The 20,221-nt window shown below is 35.5% G+C and overlaps 1 protein-coding gene across 5 annotated transcripts in view; it reads left to right on the top strand.

Moving 5' to 3' along the window:
* The window catches only part of lamb2 (laminin, beta 2 (laminin S)), a 78,950-nt gene that overhangs the window by 26,507 nt on the left and 32,222 nt on the right, over positions 1 to 20,221 (top strand). For all 5 annotated transcript variants that reach the window (XM_087305275.1, XM_087305278.1, XM_087305276.1 and 2 more), the window contains 8 exon segments: positions 90 to 225; positions 10,116 to 10,189; positions 10,266 to 10,454; positions 10,529 to 10,592; positions 17,971 to 18,173; positions 18,269 to 18,389; positions 18,476 to 18,664; positions 19,764 to 19,943. In XM_087305275.1, coding sequence (XP_087161401.1) covers positions 90 to 225; positions 10,116 to 10,189; positions 10,266 to 10,454; positions 10,529 to 10,592; positions 17,971 to 18,173; positions 18,269 to 18,389; positions 18,476 to 18,664; positions 19,764 to 19,943 — 1,156 coding nt within the window.

Below are 20,221 nucleotides of genomic sequence, written 5' to 3'. Positions count from 1 at the left end.
GGCGTGCATATAAACATGCTTATTTCTTTGTGAAGATGATGATGCTGCAGAACTGATACTTTCTGATTTCGACCCTTGACTTTACATAGGAGGAGAAGAAGTGTTTCCAGTGTGATTCACGGCGGCCTTATGATCCTCAGTCCAACCCCGTAAGCCACCGCATCGAGAACGTCATCACCACCTTCAAACCACATCGCAAGAAGTCCTGGTGGCAGTCGGAAAACGGTGAGAAAAGCAGACATTTGGTCAAACGTTCATCTTCCTTTATTTGGCCTGTTTACGCTGCTTTGTGGCTCCAAGGGTTGCCAACTGTTAATGAAGGCCTTAAGAAACCCATGTGTGCTAATCTGCAGCTTCGGTGATGTTTTGATGGAAATCCACACATCCGTTTGGTCTCATTTGTCAAATGTAGAGTAATGTGTTGCCAGGAAATTTAATTGCCTTCCCTGTGCCCTACAAAACCCAGCTGCTTGGCAGGGACTGGAAACACTTCACTTGTATTATTAGAAGGTTGATGTTCAGGGCGTCTATTAATAACTCTAAGCTGAGCGAGAGGGATGAACACACATACACATACACATACAGTCAAGGCCATTGCTTGTTCAAATAAGCCTAAAACCCTTCATTAGTAAAATTTGGGGGGTAAATAATGTAGAATGTATGCTTGCATTCAAAAATAGTTTGGGGTCAGAAAGACTTTTTGAATTAAATTTATATTTTTATTCAACAAGAACACATTTAGTTGATAAAAGTAACAGTAAATCTATAAGTTACTATTTTTTTTGTAATTAATTAGTAAGTTAATTGTTAATTTGTCGTTTTTTTTTTCCTCATTTCGACCTTTAAGGATTACATTTTAAAGTATATAATATAGAAAATATATAAGTGTTCTTTTATAATATTTGACAGCATTGCTGCTTTTACTGTAGCAAAAATGAATAAACAAACAAACAAAAAAAACAAACAAATAAATAAATAAATAAATAAATAAAATTTATTCTCCCAGTATTCTTTACATTTTGGCAACAATTAACATAAGTATAACTATTTTTACAGTGGGGCTCCAGTAGGAATATATTTGGTACTATTGTAAAACTATGTATTTATGTGTGGAATAATAATTTTTATGTAGGTTTTAAATACAGGGCTTGACATTAATAACCATCAATCCGCCAAATGCGGGTGGATTTCAGGGGGTTAGACAAACAATAACACTTGCCACTTTGGCTGGTTGAAAATAATTTTTAAATTGTAGTTTTCTGGGTTCAACCATAAGGATGGACCAATATGCATGCAAATACGATCTTAGAATTGAGAAACAGTACGAGCAAAAGAAGGTATGTGAATACTGAATGAGGGATGATTAGTCGCGCGCACAGGTGATGTGATGTGTGCTACTGTTTAAATGCGTGCGTGCTCCCGTTTCCTTGTGTGAAGCAACCGTGCCTAGAAATGCAACTAGTGTGATCGCTTTTGTTTGAAATAGACTAGACAAAAAGTGATGCTCGTGCACCAAGCAGTCCTGCTGCTTTCAAGAGCTCTAGATGTCTTTTTGTGAGCAGCAGCGATTGCTGTTTCGCTTTAACCATTCTTTAAAGAGAATATTAGGCACAATCCCAATTCTACCCCTTACCCCTTCCCCTTACCCCTACCCCTCGTTTTGCACGCCAAGAGGTGTCTCAATTCTCTTTAGCTTGTAGGTGTAGGGCTAAGGCAGGGGTCGGCAACCCAAAATGTTGAAAGAGCCATATTGGACCAAAAAAAACAAAAACAAATATGTCTGGAGCCGCAAAAAATTAAAAGCTTTATATAAGCCTTATAATGATGGCAACACATGCTGTATGTGTTTATATTAGCTATATTAGCATACTATAAAAATGACTTCGTTGGCTACAAATACATACTGAGCCTTCATGGTTAAATGTTCATTTCCCTGCAGTGCATCCTGTAGAGAATGACGCGCCACGTGACTACTCTGTTGTACGATGCCGTCTCAAGTTTAACTTAATTACAGTATATTAATGAATTATGTTTAATGTTCAAGTTTAACTTCATTACAATATTAATGAATTGTTTAATGATCAAGTTTAACTTTATTACAATATTAATGCATTATGTTTATTTATCAAGTTTAACTTCATTACAATATTAATGCATTATGTTTATTTATCAAGTTTAACTTCATTACAATATTAATGCATTATGTTTAATTATCAAGTTTAACTTCATTACAATATTAATGCATTATGTTTAATTATCAAGTTTAACTTCATTACAATATTAATGCATTATGTTTAATTATCAAGTTTAACTTCATTACAATATTAATGCATTATGTTTAATTATCAAGTTTAACTTCATTACAATATTAATGAAATATGTTTAATGATCAAGTGTAACTTCATTACAATATTAATGCATTATGTTTAATGATCAAGTTTAACTTCATTACAATATTAATGAATTATGTTTAATGTTCAAGTTTAACTTCATTACAATATTATTGCATTATGTTTAATGTTCAAGTTTAACTTCATTACAATATTATTGCATTATGTTTAATGTTCAAGTTTAACTTCATTACAATATTATTGCATTATGTTTTGCTTTGATTAAAGAAATGCAATAAAGAAATCAGATTTTTTAATGTTTTTTTTTTTATTTTGAGGATTCAAAAAAACATCTGGGTATCTGGGTATTTTCTGGGTAACAAACAGTGCAATAAAACGCAGCCTGCCATTTCCATTTCAAGATCAGCTCGAGTCATTCCTGGGAATGTGTTCAACAAGAAAGGGTCAATCTCCAGGGGTGTGTGTCAAGGAAAGACAGTCTCGTTTTTTCCTTTCGCAACTCGCAAAATCTGCTCCCAAATGCAGTTTGCATATCAACGATCGCACCTTGTAAATAATCACCGTTGAGTGAGTGATCGGGATGGGCTTCTTTGAATTCTCTCAGGGAGGGAAAATGAGAAAGCGTGCCCCGCTGTACATCTTTGGCAAAGACAGCTTGCGCTCCATGGAGCATCACACAGCCGCCGGTTTGTTTACAACAGCTACCTGCCTGGCATCCCGCCCTGCTGATAGAAACGTGTGTCGCAGGCTATGACGCAAATCTTCGTTGACAGAAATGTTGAAATTAAATATTCTACACACTTTTACAGCATTGGAAAACGTTAAGATTGTTTGTCCTCCTATAGAAACCATATTAAAACAAAAAATATATTTACCTCCCTCATCGTTTTCCATTTTCAAACATTACAAAATGTAATACCACTACCACTAGACAATCATTATGATAACATAATATATGCCTTCAGTGATTTCCAGAAGATAAATACCAAAAAAATAGCACAACTGGAATCACTACAGCAGTCGTGATCATCTGATCTTACATGAAGCAGGAGATCACGAGGACATATGATGACGTGTGCAGGTGCAGTAGTGCTGTCCCAATTCTTAGGGGTAAATTTTGAAGCCCTTCCCCTTAACCCTTGGTTGTAAGGGCCAAGGGGAAGGGGAAGGGGTACAAAAATAGAATTGGGATTGGGCCTAATGGGCCCAACTGTGTACATGATCATTATCATACATGGTATGTTTTTCACCTACTTTCTTTTACTTACAGTCATTTTTGTTGATATGATTTAATTATCATTTTTAACAATAACATTGCTTTATCATTAGATTAACTCCCCATTTACGAGTAGTTAACTGGTGATCTGAGACCTTTAAATACATGACTATAATTAATTTTTAATTGTCAATTTTTTTTTAGGAAAAGTTTTGTTGAATAAACAATACATACTGCTACATTTTGCTTGTTTTGACACATTACTTAAAATTTGTAGCTAAGAAAAAAATTGTATTTTTGACTATGAAACCATAATCTATTATGAAATGAATGAGGAGGCATGTGGACAAAACACATAATATAATTAATTGTAGCATGTCGATGTAAAATGCATGCATATAACATATATTTTCCCAACAACAAAAGTAAAGTGAAAATGCTAGTGAAAATGCTGGTGAATGGCTATTAAAGTTGGAAATCTACTAGTTACAGTGGTTGATGATCAAAAAAGTTCATGTCAAGCCCTGCAGGATAAACAGATTTAGCACAATGGTTAGGTTTAAAGTTTAAAGAAACAATGTGTCAACAATGTAATATGTAAAAACAATAAATAATTACACACACATTTTTATATACAAGTACAATGAAACAAAATGTACATGTACAAAATGTAGGTCACATCAAGTGATTAATTTCTAGTGTATACACTTAAGACACAATATAAAATAGATGAAGAGGAGGAGTTCAGGAGTAGTGGAAGTTTGTTGGGTTGACTTGGCTGTGTGTCAAAGCTCAGATGTCCAAGCTCACTCTGACACACACTCCCTAAACCCTGCAGTATTAGAGATAATTACAGACACAGCCTGCTGCTGGCAAACACACAGAGAGACGGGCAGAGAGGATGAAAAAGGAAAACACAACTCTAATAGAGCAGAGAACACAGAAGAGAAGAGAAAACACAAACACGGCTAAAAAAAAGCTGCAGGCTCATACCTGAATCTGCAGTAATGCACTCACAGGATTTGTTCTTTGCTAAGTGCACTTGTGGGCTGTGGTGTTTTGTGTTGAAGGGTAACTAACTAAAATGAAATCAGTAGTGTGAGAGTAGTTTTTCTGTTTTCAAAATAAATGTCCTGTAATCAGCTATTTTCTCTGAAAAGCAGCAGTGCAATGCGGTAAATGGCAATTGATTGTTATATGTCACACTGTATTGCATGCACTATACAGTAAGATACAATTTTTTTTTTTTTTTTTTTTTTGCAATATGAAGAATGTATTGCTTATCACTTATTTTATTTGACTTTTTAGCTTAATCAACTTATGGCTATAAATTTAGCTTAGTTACAGTTACTGTTAAGCTTCTCCAGAAGTGATGGGCTGAAATTTTATTTAGATTTTATCAGTAATGCACATATCATAACAAATCCCCCTTCAAACAAATAAAAAATACCTTATTTTTTTATTTCAGTTTAAGCAGATATGATTAAAGAATTTTTAAAAATGTGAATAATTTGAATGAAATAGGAGAGATCCTACAAAATGCATGTTATTTTTATTTAGTATTGTTCAGAGTGAGATATTTTACACAAAAGATGTTTACACATAGTTCATTAGACAAAATTATAGCTGAGTTTATTAAAATAACCCCCTGAGAAAGTTGACATATGGTTTTTATATGTCTGAAGTGAAACACAAATTAATCCAAATCTGACAATGCTTTTTGTAAATCTGACATTAGATACAAAGTAATTCATTCCCAGATCTTCCAATCGTAATACTGATAAAAAAAAAAAATACACAACATAATTACTGAAGCACTGTCAGCGGAAATTAAATTCAGGCCATTATTAGTTCTCTAATACTTTACTAGAGCACACTGGTATTTGACTGGGACTTTTACCCCTTTAGTGGCTCTCTTGGGTTTTACATGGTATTTAACCAAAACAATATGCCTTTACATCTTAACAAAGTTCTTTTTTTAGTTTATGAGGGTGAGGTCCCTGAGTGTCACTGAATGAACAGATTAAATATGGGCGTTTACAGGAAATGCTCACTATTTCTGCTCACAGTCACTATGGTTTCAGTTACTCTTTCCCAACAATGTTGTATAATGAACAGTAGAGCAGTTGTTTGGCACTTGTTGAGTGCGTCTCACAAATAGCCCCCCTGTTGTTGCATTTATTGGTATAATTTTACCAGATATGGTAAATTTTGGTCTTGGGCAATGTGTGGAGGCATCAGAAAAAAATAAGCCTTAAAGAAAATGATCAAATACATTAAATGTAAATTTATTAGTAACTAGAAACCACAACTAATTGCCTTTATGCTTAATGTAGGCTGCAATTACAACCTTGTTGTTTCCACTCTTTGACTTATTTTCATTTAATTTGATAACTATTTAGTGTTCACAGACATGTTCACTGATGATTAGAAATAAATGTTCTAACAGTAAAGTAAAATAATAAAAATTAGTTCTATGTTTTATTATCTTACCTATCTTGAGTATTTGACCATCACTCCAGGGACTGCAGATGCAATGTAGATGTCTGGTTAAATTTGACACGTTATTAGCGTTATTAGTATTATTAATGTGTATTGTCCCCGTCAAATAAACTTAATAGATAAATAAATAAATAATAAAACTATTTTTAAGTGATACAAGGCTAGATTAGTCCTTCATTTTCTATTTTTAAATAATAAAATAATATATTAAATTATTATTCATTTTTATGTCTGCTTAATTTTTATTAAAATTTTGTTCACAGTGATTACACAAATCTTGGGAATTGTTTAGACCTTAATAATAATAATAAAATATAGCTCAGCAAAGAATAACAAAATGGTAACAGTACAGCACATTATTCAATAGAAATGGCCTTTTGTCTGGCTGTGTAATGTGTTCTATAGGAAACATTTAGGTGCAGTACATTAAAGTAGTCTCTTTTATGGCTCTCTGGCTTGTGCTCTGCCTAATGAATTCCTCCTCCAGCTCGAATACTGAAGCATGTATTGAAGAAGAAAAAAAACATTTAAAGCCATTCAATCAATTTCCTTTTGTGCTTGACTTCACCTCTGGTGGCCTCTTCACCCTCATTCTCTGCAACCTACCTCTCTTTTCCTCAGCATCCCATTTCTTTTCTGTTTAGCTGTTGGTTATGAAATGCAGGTTATATCCAGCATTGAGATAAGAACTGATTTACGGCCTAATAATATTAATTCAGGGAGACTCAAGTGAACTTTGCAGAAAACAGACACAGGAATAATGAAGCGTCAGAGTAACAAGTAACTAGCATGTTATGTTTTTCTTGCTTATCAGGTTTCAACTCATTTATCTGAGATAAACAAATTTAAACTTGATGTTTTAAAACAGCTGAATTGATGCAATTTAACATGACTTGTAAAGATAAATTGGTTCAACTTAGAAGTTTAAATGAGCTATTATTTTTAAAAAATAGATAGTTAAAACATCCCATCAGTTTCTAGCTCTGCTCAGTCACTGTGTTTGAATGTGTTTAAGGTTGTGTATTGTTATTCTAAATCAGTTCCTTGTTACATTTCCTGATAAAGAAGGACAATACATGATTTCAGTCACTGTGTACTCAGGTTTTAGTTCAAATGAACACTTTTGGGCAGTATGTAGTCAACCATTTTTGTTTTGTTTCATACTGATGATAGTTACAGGCACACATTATCAACGTTCTTTGATCAACACCAAATAAACACTACACTGTAAAACCCAAAAATCATTTGAGGAAACCGAAGCACAGTTCCACAAAAGACATAAAAGCTATGTAAAATCAAGGTAAATCCATGTGGGTGCAGTGCACCTTTCTCTTCATTTTCTGTTGAAACACTATCAATTGGGTTTATGAAAGGTTTATGTCTGTTAATTGCAATATGATCTGTACAACAACTACTGATTTCTTGTAGGCATGTACATGAAGGACGTGTATTTGAAACGTACAAAAATCTAGAAAGCGCCCTCTAGTGGATTTGTCATTTGAAACTTGCAACGAAACATGCATGGAGCCACATATTTTACATTTGACAGAAATGCAGGCTGAGTCATTGCATTTCCAATGAGCCTGGGCATATTCAGATAAATATACTTTCTTTGCTCTCAGATTCAGATTTTCGAAACAAGCCTTGTCTTCATCAACACATTTGTTTTAAAAGCATATTAAAAACCTTTTTTGACATTTGTTTATCTCATGTATGATAATAAATATGGACGTCATGGTTGCACAATGGGTAGCACAATCGCCTCACAGCAAGAAGGTCGCTGGTTCGAGCCTCGCCTGGGTCAGATGGCATTTCTGTGTGGAGATTGCATGTGCTCCCTGTGTTCGCGTGGGTTTCCTCGGGGTGCTCCGGTTTCCCCCACAAGTCCAAATACATGTGCTCTTGGTGAATTGGGCTAGCTAAATTGTCCGTAGTGTATGTGTGGGATTGAGTGTGTATGGGTGTTTCACAATGATGGGTTGCGACTGGAAGGTCATCCGCTGTGTAAAATATATGCTGGATAAGTTGGCGGTTCATTCCGTTGTGGCAGTCCTTGATTAGTAAAGGGACTAAGCCAAAAAGAAAAAGAATGAATGATAATGAATTTATATTTTTTTAAATCGTGATTAGCAGGCACATGTTGAAAACAAACTTTTCAGAATGCTGCTAGCGCATTTCAAGCAACCAATCAGCTTCACACTTTATATGGAATATACACATTTCAGTAAAAACAGTAGACCAATTACCTCAGACAAATACAGAGCATCCAAACACTGTGTTGCTTTTTATTGTCCTCTGTTGTTACGACCCATGGTTTAGGGTCAGGGACGTACCATAAAAAAACAATCGACAAATAAAATAACTATTACAAACCCTCGAGGTTGTCCGTTTATTTTTATTTTTATTTTTATTTTTTTATTTATTTATTTTTTTTTTTGTCGTTTTCTCTTTTTTATTTTTCAATCAAAAACGTGAAGCCCATACCTCGGAGAGGACCCACAAAACACAAAAAAAGAATAAACAAAAAGCACACTCTACCTAAACACCCACAATAAAACTACACTTACAAGCAGAAATAAAAATACAATACTGAACCTCACTTCCTACCTATATATGAAAACAAGAAAACATATTTACAATAAAGAAAAGTGTGGAATCCAACCCCTACTGCTTCAAACCATGTATATACAATATTTTTACAGTGACAACAAACAAAGCCAAAAACAAAACACTGGGAAGCACTGGAGGGTTTACAGCAACAATAAAACCAAAGTTACACACAACACAGGAATACACAATCAACACCAAGTATGGCTTAGGCTTATAATATTTTTTTTGATAACAATTTCAAACTACATGCCATACAACTCCCTCTCCATTCTACAGAACCCTGGAAGGGACGTAGTGGAGGAGAAAAAATTGGCTGGGTGAAAAAAAAAAATGGGTGAAAGAAAAATATGGGTGGGAGGAAAATATATATTTCTAAGTTTTTGCATTCTCTCGCAAAGTTTTGCGTTATCTTGCAAAGATGTTTTGCATTCTCTCGCAAAACTTCTCCACAGGAGCTTCATGTACAGAAGCTAATCTGGGATCAGTTTATTGCACGGAGCGTGTCTGTCAGTCAGCGCTTATACATGCATTCACTGGTTCAGAGGTTGCATATGAAAGGCGACGATCGACGCACATTAATGTAAAGAAATTGGGATAGAATGCCAAAATACGGGATAATACTAATTTTGGCAAAAATTAGTGGGTTTACGTGAGTGAAATAACAGGAATTATTTGTGGAGAAACAGTTTTGTGAGAGACTATGCAAAACATCTTTGCGAGATAACGCAAAACTTTGCGAGGGAACGCAAAACTTTGCGAGAGAACGCAAAAACTTAGAAATATATATTTTCCTCCCACCCTTTTTTTTCTTTCACCCATTTTTTTTTTTTCACCCAGCTAATTTTTTTTCTCCTCCACTATGTCCCTTCCGGGGTTCCGTACCGTTCTCCTCAACCGTTCCACTTTTTAAAAGGGGCTCTACGTCACTCCAGCCAATCCTCGGTGACGTTGCCGATGTAACTAGGGCAGGGCCTGTGACGAGGGAAAAAGCGAGATAGAGAGGGTAGAGAGAGAGACAAAGCACATAGGGGAACAGAGACATACTGTACACAGGCTTGTGAAAGCAACAATATAAATAAAACTTGAATCAGAGTTGCATAAAGGGTTTGTTGGCGCTGATTCCTCTTGAAGTGACACTATGCAACTTTTGCTCTCGTGGTTAAAAGGACTGTTCTGCTCAAAGGCATTTGTATGTCCATGGTCCCTCTAGCAGGGATTTGGTGGGTTGATGTTGCTCACCCAAAGTTGCAAGCATAATTACAGGTGACAGAAGACAGATCTTTTAGCAACATCAGTAGAATCTATCTAGTTGACATTAGTTCTACCACCAATATAAATGTAGAGACATAAGGTTGAAAAAACATGCATAATGTTGATTTAATACCATATGTAAACAGGACCATTAATGTGGAACATGAACTGTCTTCTCTCTTCAGGGAAGTCTGATGTTTACCTTCAGCTGGATCTGGAGGCTGAGTTTCACTTCACTCATCTCATCATGACTTTTAAGGTAGGAAGGGTTTGTTTTTTCCTTCAAGAAATCACCTTTAAAAAACAGACCTCATAGCATCAGTTTTTGCACACAGACTTTCCGTCCAGCAGCCATGTTGATTGAGAGATCTGCAGATTTCGGCCGAAGCTGGCAGGTGTATCGCTACTTTGCTAACGACTGCGAGTCCATCTTTCCAGGAATTTCCCAAGATTCTCTTCGAAAGGTTGATGATGTCATCTGCGAGTCCAGATATTCTGATATCGAGCCGTCGACAGAAGGAGAGGTGAGTGTTATTTAGCTGAGAAGCGCCATTGGTTCGTTTGCTTGTTTGCTGAAGTGCACTTTCTCTTCTCTCAGGTGATTTTTCGTGTTCTTGACCCTGCTATCAGGATCGAGGACCCTTACAGCCCAAGAATTCAGAGTAAGTGTCAAAGGGATCAGTGCCGGCCAATAGGGTTGAGGGGCCCTAGGTGAGATAAAAAAATAAAATTAAAATAAAGCCCACTGGTGTAAAACAGTGAGATGGAAGCACACAAAAATAAATTTTTAATATTTAAGTGTACACATATTTATTAACTGTTACAAATTTACATATTAATATATATGTAAAAATATTTACTCAGATTTACTAAGATAAAGCCAGTAAACACAAAAAATAAAGTCTTAGTTGGCACCAATAGCCTAGTAGTAAGTGCGTCAACATATAGCTTCCAGATGCTCATGGCGACCCGAGTTCAATTCCTGGCTCGAGGTCCTTTGCCAATCCTTCCCCTCTCTCTGCTCCCCACACTTTCCTGTCCGTTAATCTTCACTGTCCTGTCAATAAAGGTGAATACCCCTAGAAAATAATTATCAATAAAAAAATAAGGCTTATTAGTATGACATACATTACCAAAGATGGGTTGCGGCTGGAAGGGCATCCGCTGCGTAAAAACTTGCTGGATAAGTTGGCGGTTCATTCCGCTGTGGCGACCCTGGATTAATAAAGAGACTAAGCCGACAAGAAAATGAATGAATGAGTATGACATACACAAATAAAACATGAATCAAATGCATTTTTTTGTAAATGAATAACATTCAAATATATGCATAACTAACTAAAAATGCAGAAGACATTTTTGCATGTTTTTACACAATGATTTACACAAACAAACTTTTTTCAGCAGGGTGAATAAGTGGAATATATTTAATTGATCATTAAATGAAACATACTGATTAAATGAAACAGACACTGAAAAATAATGTATTATCCATAGCAGAAGATACCTTTACTTTCAACTTTAGAATGATTAAAAATAGCAACGACACCTGTGAAGTTATATTACTTAAGACTTTTTCGAGTTTATATCGAATGTGAGCAATTTTGAGAGACATGTGGAATTTCTGTAGGAAAATGTTTCGTTGTTCTAGTTTACCCAATAGCCAATCACAGGCGGTGTTATGCAAAATAGAATGTGGTGCTGCTGGGTATATTTCTAATATTTTATGCTTTTATTCATACTGTTGTTGTGTATTTATTATCATTTTCAGTTATTTGTCATGTATGAATTACTGTATATACAGAGCTATTCTTTTAAAATGGTGGTCCAGAGTGTATTTTTAAGGCTTGGTTGTGTTTATGGGGTGCAAAGCATAGTGTGCTCATGCTTTATTTGTAGAAAATCATGTTATATACAGTATATATATATATATATATATATATATATATATATATATATATATATATATATATATGTATATCTTACTTTAATTATATACTGCTACTCAGCTAACATGAAAACCACTGTCATATTTTCTAATTCCTCCAAAATGGAACTATTGACCAAAAATTGACCAAAATGGTTTTATATAAACCATACTAAATGCAAGTGTGTTACAAATAATATATTACTAATATACAATGTGTAAATATACATCAAATAATAATATACACTCTAAAAAATAACTCAAGAGGTCTGTACCACTACACAGTTTAACACATTATTGTAACTTAAAAATGCTGATTAGATTAAAACTTTTAAATTGCCAGAATAATCTTATTAAGTTTTCAAAACAGGAAAATATCGATAATTACATCAATTTAAAAATTCGGCTAATCAAATGCAAACAAAAATGTCTATTTAACTTGTAGCAACCCAAAGAAATTGGGTTGAAAACTGCCTTGCGCTTCGGCGCATGGTCTAAAAGGGTTGAGTTTATTTTCTTAATGAGTTAAAGGTGTGTTTTAAGAATAAACCAATTACAGTCTCATCTCCCATTCCCTTTAAGAGTCAGCTGCGTCGCGCCAAGAGCGCATTCGCTATTTACAGGACGCAAAGTAAGTCTAAGTGGAAAAAATGAGCATTTCACAAGCAAACAGTTAACAGTTTTTTAACAGAAAACTGTTAAACAGAGCATCTACTGCGTCAGTCTGCGTGAGAATGAGAGATAATGGAACTACTTTCACTTTCGCTCTTGGATAGGGAAACCTTTAAGCACAGACATCAATAAGTCTATAAATAAATACTTTTGTTTTTTAAGCGCAAATATTCGTTTCAAAACTATTTCTAAATTCAGTTCTAATTTCCAGCAAACGAATAAATTAATAATAATAGCAAAATGTGCTCAAAAACCTGAGTTATATCCTAAAACACATGCTTTGCCCCATATGGTCTAAAACCTGACAGGTGGGCAAATCTAAGCTTGTTTTTAATAAAACAAATATAAATATGGATATAATAAATAATACTGCTAATAATAATAACATTATACAAAAGCAAATTGTTATGAATGAACTGAAAAAGCCTCCCAAGATGAAGAAGACATAAAAGCAGTGATTTTTCATATTTATGTAGGCTAGAAAATAATGTTTTGTAATATTTTATTCCTTTATATTTATATCCTATATCTATTCTTATTATATGCTATATATATCCTTAATATTAATTTTTTTCATATGTAAAGATATTTGCCTATTGGTCTCTTGTGTTTATTAAGCAGTGCGTAAGCGAGGCGCAACTCTGCGCCGGAGTTTAGACCGGGTTAGTTTTGGTCTAATGAAAAATCTATTATAGTTTCTCAAAATAGCAACGCGCCAGCGGCCCACCTCAGAACACCTTCCTTTTTAGACCAGAATGCTTATGAGCGGAAAAATGAGCGCTAATGCATTTGCTATTTAAACAGCGTAGCGCAACGCCTCAAAATGACTCTTGCGTCAAGCTTAAACTACTAAAAGACTATTGCGTCACGCCTTGCGCCACACTGCGCCGGGTGTATGATAGGGCCCTACATGTTTTTGTTTTGTAAAACAATAAAAACCTGTTTAATAATAAATAAATAAAAATTACCAGAAAACAAAAAATGTTGTTGTTAAATGTATTTCATACAAGCATGAATAGTAAATTTGCTAAAAAAAATTTTATAAATAAATTAAATTAAATAATTACAACTTAATTTATTTGAGGTTCTAAACTTGAAAACATGCAATTACGCACATAAAACTGTATTTGTTTTCAAATTTAATTTAAAAAGCTATTTGAAACCATTTATTTTTTTTAAATACTCAACTTAAAAAAAAATGAGTTTATGCTATGTATAAATGCCTCTGATTGAAGAAGTAAAGGTTTGGCTAACACAATAAAGTTTGTTGTCTGAACCTCATTTTGTTAGATGTTGCCGTAACTTGAAAATATTAATGCAAACTGTTGTGATGTGTTTTGTCTAAACAATATTTTTAGAGTGTATGATATACAAACTTCATTAATTTGAGTAATTTAAATGTTATATATATGTTAGGTTGAGGTGACATGGTGGCTTAGTGGTTAGCACTGTTAATTCACAGCAAGAAAGTTGCTGGTTCGAGTCCCGGCTGGGTCAGTTGGCATTTCTGTCTGGAGTTTGCATGTTCTCCCTGTGTTAGTGTGGGTTTCCTATGGGTATAGTTGAATTGAACAAACTAAATTGGCCGTAGTGTATGAGTGTGAATGCAAGTTTATGGGTGTTTCCCAGTACTGGGCTGCAGCTGGAAAAACATATGCAGGATAAGTAGACGGTTCATTCCGCTGTGGTGACCCCTGATGAATAAATGACTAAGCTGAAGGAAAATGAATAAAATGAATATACATTATAGGTACTTAATGAATAGCAAAAAAAAAAAAAAAAAAAAACTCAATAGCAAACTAAACTCTGGATTACCACAGTGATATTGCAGATTGTAACTTAAGCACTGAAGTCTTTGAATATTTTCTCCATTTAAAAAATACAATTGCCCGTACTTATTAACAATAAACAATAAATAAACCAGATGATGAATGTCTTAAATGAGATAACGGTATATAATGAGCAGCATATGCTCAAATAAAACACAAATAATATAGCCAACTTCTTATATACAGTATTCTCTTGCCATTTAAGTTGTCTGAAAAAGATTTAAATAAAACAACTGTTAAAACTATTGAGTAAGCTGTTGAAAAGACAGTAAAATAAAATATTTGCAATAAAGAAAACAATAAACCGAACAATAACTTAAAAATGAGTTCCCTGTTTGTTGTATGGTCATCATTGAATGACATGTTCCACGACAGTGTCTGTGTAGCAGAATGCAGCAGTGTATCTGGTGTTGAACTTCCCGGTTCAGCTGGTCAGTGTAATGCTTCTGCACAGCTGTGAGTTCTCAGTCATGCACAGAGTGAGTGTGTATTAATTGATCTTACACTCTCTGTGTGGCTCTCATTTTCTGTTATACTGAACATTTGGGGCATGACTGGAACAAACAGCATCTGCACAGAAGCTGTTTTCTGGTGTCTGATGTTAGGATATGAGGCCATCACACACACACTCTCTCTCACACATACGCACACATACACATTGTTAAGAGAGAAACAACATGACTCTACAGCGCCATGATTTTCAAGCTATTTTCCTCATAAATCACACAAGTTCCCACTTCACTGAGTGTCTATGAAGCGTAAAAGGAGTCTCTCACATTCAGCTGACTGACCTCCCTATGGGCTCAGGGAAGAAGGGGTCGGAGGTTATGGGTTAACTGGGTTTAGGGATGTTTTTACAAGGTTTGAGAATGTTCTTATAACTGGGTGGTCACGAGTGTGTGGTTGATGGTGGTTTGTTTTAATTGTCAATTACATTTTTGCTGGCATCATTTAGACTTCATATCAGAAAAATAACCTTTGCTAAAACAAAAAGATTTTATTTCAGAGTCAGATCTGTTCAAATACATGATATGTTAAAAATGTGTTTTCTAACACTTGTGTATGTTCACAGTAAATGCGCTGTTTAAAGGTTTGATGTAATTTAATTTCTATAAATATATTTTTGAAGGCTGAAAAATACATAAAATTTGTAATTTTGTGAAAAGTTCCCCATTGTAAATAACTTTTTATATATTAAATAAATATAATTATATTAAGGGTGGCATGGTGGCGCAGTGGGTAGCACTGACGCCTCACAGCAGGAAGGTTGCTGGTTTGAGCCTCGGCTAGGTCAGCTGGCATTTCTGTGTGGAGTTTGCATGTTCTCCCCATGTTCACGTGGGTTTCCTCCAGGTGCTCCGGTTTCCCTCACAGTCCAAAGACATGCGCTATAGGTGAATTGGGTAATCTAAATTGTTTGTAGTGTATGTGTATTATTGAGTTGTATGGGTGTTTCCCAGTGATGGGTTGCAGCTGGAAGGTCATCCGCTGTGTAAAACATGTGCTGGATAAGTTGGGGGTTCATTTCTCTGTGGCGACCCCTGATTAATAAAGGGACTAAGCCGAAGGAATGAATAATTTCAGCCAACCCAGTACTGGGAAACATCCATAAACTCTCACATTCACACACACACTCATACACTGTGACCAATTTAGCTTACCTAATTCACCTATAGCGAATGTCTTCAGACTGTAGGGGAAACCGGAACACCCGGAGGAAACACAAGCGAACACAGGGAGAACATGCAAACTCCACACAGAAATGCCAACTGGCCCAGCTGTAACTCGAACCAGCGACTTTATTGCTGCAAGGCAACAGTGCTAACCACTCAGCCACTGGGCTGCCCAATTTTTGATTTAATTTTAATAATAATAACTTTTATTATACATGGCAAAGATGAATTTTCAACATGGTAGTTTGATTTTTTTTTTTATTTTAAAACTATTTTATGGCCAAGAAACGTTTCTTATTACAAAAAAATCAATAATATAAATGTGGGTATATTTAACAATAATATTTTAGCTGGAGATGTTTTTTATGGATTCTTTAATGAATATAAAAGTAAAAGCATGCTAGCAACATGCTTACTTATGCAAGCTAAGTGTTAAAACATAACAACATGCTAGCCATACCTGTCAACATTGGGATGTGAAATATTGACAGGTATGCCCCCCCCAACATTTCAAAAATTCCCAAATTGCTAAATTTTTTTGTCTGGAGCTGTTTCATTGTAAATGAACATTTAAATGATCAGTAATAGGTGTTATTATTATTTACAAATAAAAAAATAGTATACGTTAGCAGCATATAAATTAGCAAAAAATGCAGATAATGAACATGTTACCTATTATAAAGAAATTGAAGGTTATCAAATCTCAATCTTTTCTTCACTGTATAACTTCCACATTCTGATTAAAGAGCAACAAATGACTAAATGACTGTTTTGAGGATTGCATAGGAGGGGCGACGGCACCTGTAATGAAAAGGAAAGGGAATCCCGATGCCTTTTTATTTATTTTAAAGTGTTTTCAGGCCGAAATAAAGCAAAAACACTCACATTTAAGAGGAAGGGGCTTCTGTTGGTGGTTCAGCGGTATGCGTAGTGTATAGGGAGGATGGGCTCTTTAATGTTTATTGCAACTTTCAGAGAAAAATACAGGAGAAATACAAGAAAATACCTTTACGGGATGATAGCAGGATAGAACTGTAAAATACAGGAGAATCCCAGGGAAAACGAGAGGGTTTACAGGTATGATGCTAGCTTAGTGTAAAACATTCTTGAACCTTTCTTGCAGCATGTTAAACGATGCTTTGAAACAACGTTTTCAAACATGTTAGCAAACATGTTAATTTATTCTAGCGACATCCTAAATCAGGGGTGTCCAAACTCGTTCCTGGAGAGCCGGTGTCCTGCAGATTTTAGTTCACTTCAGCACACTTGCAAGGATGTTTCCAGAAAGCCTAGTAAAGCTGCAGTCACACAGGACTTTTCTCCCTATAGACTATCACTCATACGCAGCCGAATGCGTCAGACCTGAAACGCAAGCTCATGCGTCAAGTTTCGCAGATCGCTGCATTGGAAAGTTCAAGCTTAGCGAAATCTGACATGTAAAAATCGCATCACTTGAATGCGTGAGACCAATCAAGGATCAAAACATGACCTCTCTGGACAGGAGTTTAAAACATAGACCAATCGCTCGCTTTTACGACAGAATTTCGCACGCACAAACTCTAGTATGACCGCAGCTTAAGAGCTTGATTAGCTAGCCCAGGTGTGTCTGATTGGGGTTGGAACTAAACTTTGCAGGACAAATTAAACAGGTTAAACCATGCTAGCAGTTTGTTTAAACATAAATCAAGCTAACTCTTTATTTCTTTTCAATCTTTTAAAGCTGTTAGAAAGGCTACAAGTCTTTGTCAGGCCAACATAAAAGTATTCATTTTTCATTTGGATTTAAATGAGCCCAGACATTTGAATGCTAATTTATAATCGGCCTGCTAATCTTGAACACTTTAGGGTTTGTTTTCTATCCATTCTGGTATCAAAAGTGGTGTTGGTGTCCTTTTACTTGTAAACTTCTGTCCTCCACTAACCTGTCTCCATATCACAGACCAGCTGAAGATCACAAATCTTCGCCTGAATCTTACCAAGCTGCACACTCTGGGTGACAATCTGCTGGACTCACGGCCTGAGATCAAGGAGAAATACTACTATGCCATGTATGAGCTGGTCGTCAGGGGCAACTGCTTCTGCTATGGCCACGCCTCTGAGTGTGCGCCAATTGAGGGCATCAGGGATGACATTGAAGGCATGGTAAGTTAAGGAGTTGCTGGATAATTTTTTGTACCAAAATAGAGAAGTTGGTTAATATTACAAGAAACGCTGACGTTCAGCATTTTCATTCTTAGGTTCACGGGAGGTGTGTGTGCAAACACAACACTAAAGGACTGAACTGTGAACAGTGTGACGACTTCTACAATGATCTGCCCTGGAGACCAGCAGAAGGCCGGAACACTAATGCCTGCAAGAGTAATTATAGATTCTAATATAGATCACACCATACATAGTGGCATAAATCTCTGATATCATAGCTAATATATTTCTGTTTTTCCCAGAATGCAACTGTAATGGTCACTCCAACCAGTGTCATTTTGACATGGCGGTGTATTTGGCAACGGGGAACATCAGTGGAGGTGTGTGTGACAACTGCCTTCACAACACCATGGGCAGCAACTGTGAGAGCTGTAAACCTTTCTACTACCAGGATCCAACTAGAGATATTAGAGACCCTGGAGTCTGTGTAGGTAAGTGTGACTACTCACTTACTATCTTTCGGCTTAATCCCTGATTTATCGAGATATTTCCAGCTGCAGACCTACACACACACAATCTAGCACACACGTTCTAGGCAACCTCCTATTTGGTTAATGACAGATCAGTCTTGTTCTAATTTGTCTTGTATAACGACGACTAACTGCTTGGGAGCATTATCGCCACCTACTGAATTACACAAGTATGGCGATCAAGACCGCCCGTGCTATGATTGCCATTCATTAGACTGTGAACAGACTCCCATTTTAGGTATTATTTCATTATTACAGTATATCGCATCAAACATTTTAATGTCTGTGCAGTTTTGGAAGTCAAAGTCTAGTTTGTTAAAAATGTTAAACTAGTTAAATTGAACCTATCCAATTTAGATCGTTTATAAATCTCTGAGAAAATGTATCTGCAAGGCCAGCAATCGAGTATCTGCTATATTGACTATATTGTCAGATAAATAATGACTGATCATCTATGATGATCGTGTGGCAACATGCTTCACTACAAACCCCAAAAAATAGAAAAACCCTAAAATATTAAACTACTTAGTAGTTAAACATGCAAAAACCTGATCTCTACCATGTGGGTACAATAAATTAAGTAAAAAATATATTTTTTGCTATTTAAATTTATTTATTGCAATTTCTCCTGGAGTTTCATTGGAGAACTGTGGAAAAAAATTGAAAACACTTCAGTCTATTTTATTTATCGGAAACAATTTTTCCCATTCGCCCATCACAATCACCATATTTGTAAAATAGTATACATTATTGATTATTGTGTACAATATTTATTTACAATATATATAAAATATATTGATGACGATGTCCGAGAAGACGTTAATAACATTAATATGCATTGTGACCATATATGGTTTGCCTAGATTGTGTGTGCTGGATTGTGTGTGCCTGAAACAAGTGTGGGTCTGCGGGTCTGCAGCTGGATATTATTGGATTTATCAGGGGTCACCACAATGGAACAAACCACTAAATACATATGTTTTACACGGCGGTTGCCCTTCCAGCTGCAACCCAGCACTGGGGTATAATAAACAATTGGTTTTTGTCTGCCCTTTGTTAGCTTGCGATTGTGACCCAGATGGCTCTAAGAACGGTGGTGTTTGTGACGGCCATGATGACCCTTCTCTGGGCATGATTGCTGGACAGTGCCGCTGTAAAGACAATGTTGAAGGTTCACGCTGTGATAAATGCAAGCCTGGTTTCTTTGGCCTGAGTGCTAGTGATCCACGTGGTTGTCAACGTAAGTACAAGCCTTAAAAACTCTTAAATTCACTGAAATAATTGTGTTGTAGGTCTTGAATAATTTTAAACAGGTCTTAATTTTCTTACCCATTTGGGCCGACATGCATCCAATCACAATCCATTTGGCCCAAAAGCCAACAAACATATAAAAAATAGTATAATAAAAATATAGTATAATAGTATAATAAAAATAGTGTATACAACTAGGTTTATTTATTTATTTATTTTTTTTGTGGCAAGCAAAAAAAAAAATCCATTGGCCCAATCGGGCCATTA

Source organism: Danio rerio, chromosome 23 (assembly GCF_052040795.2).
Source record: "Danio rerio strain M-AB ecotype USA chromosome 23, GRCz13ab, whole genome shotgun sequence".
Classification (NCBI taxonomy): domain Eukaryota; kingdom Metazoa; phylum Chordata; class Actinopteri; order Cypriniformes; family Danionidae; genus Danio; species Danio rerio.
The sequence above is the reverse complement of the archived record's forward strand: the minus strand, read 5'-3'. Positions and strand labels throughout refer to the sequence as shown.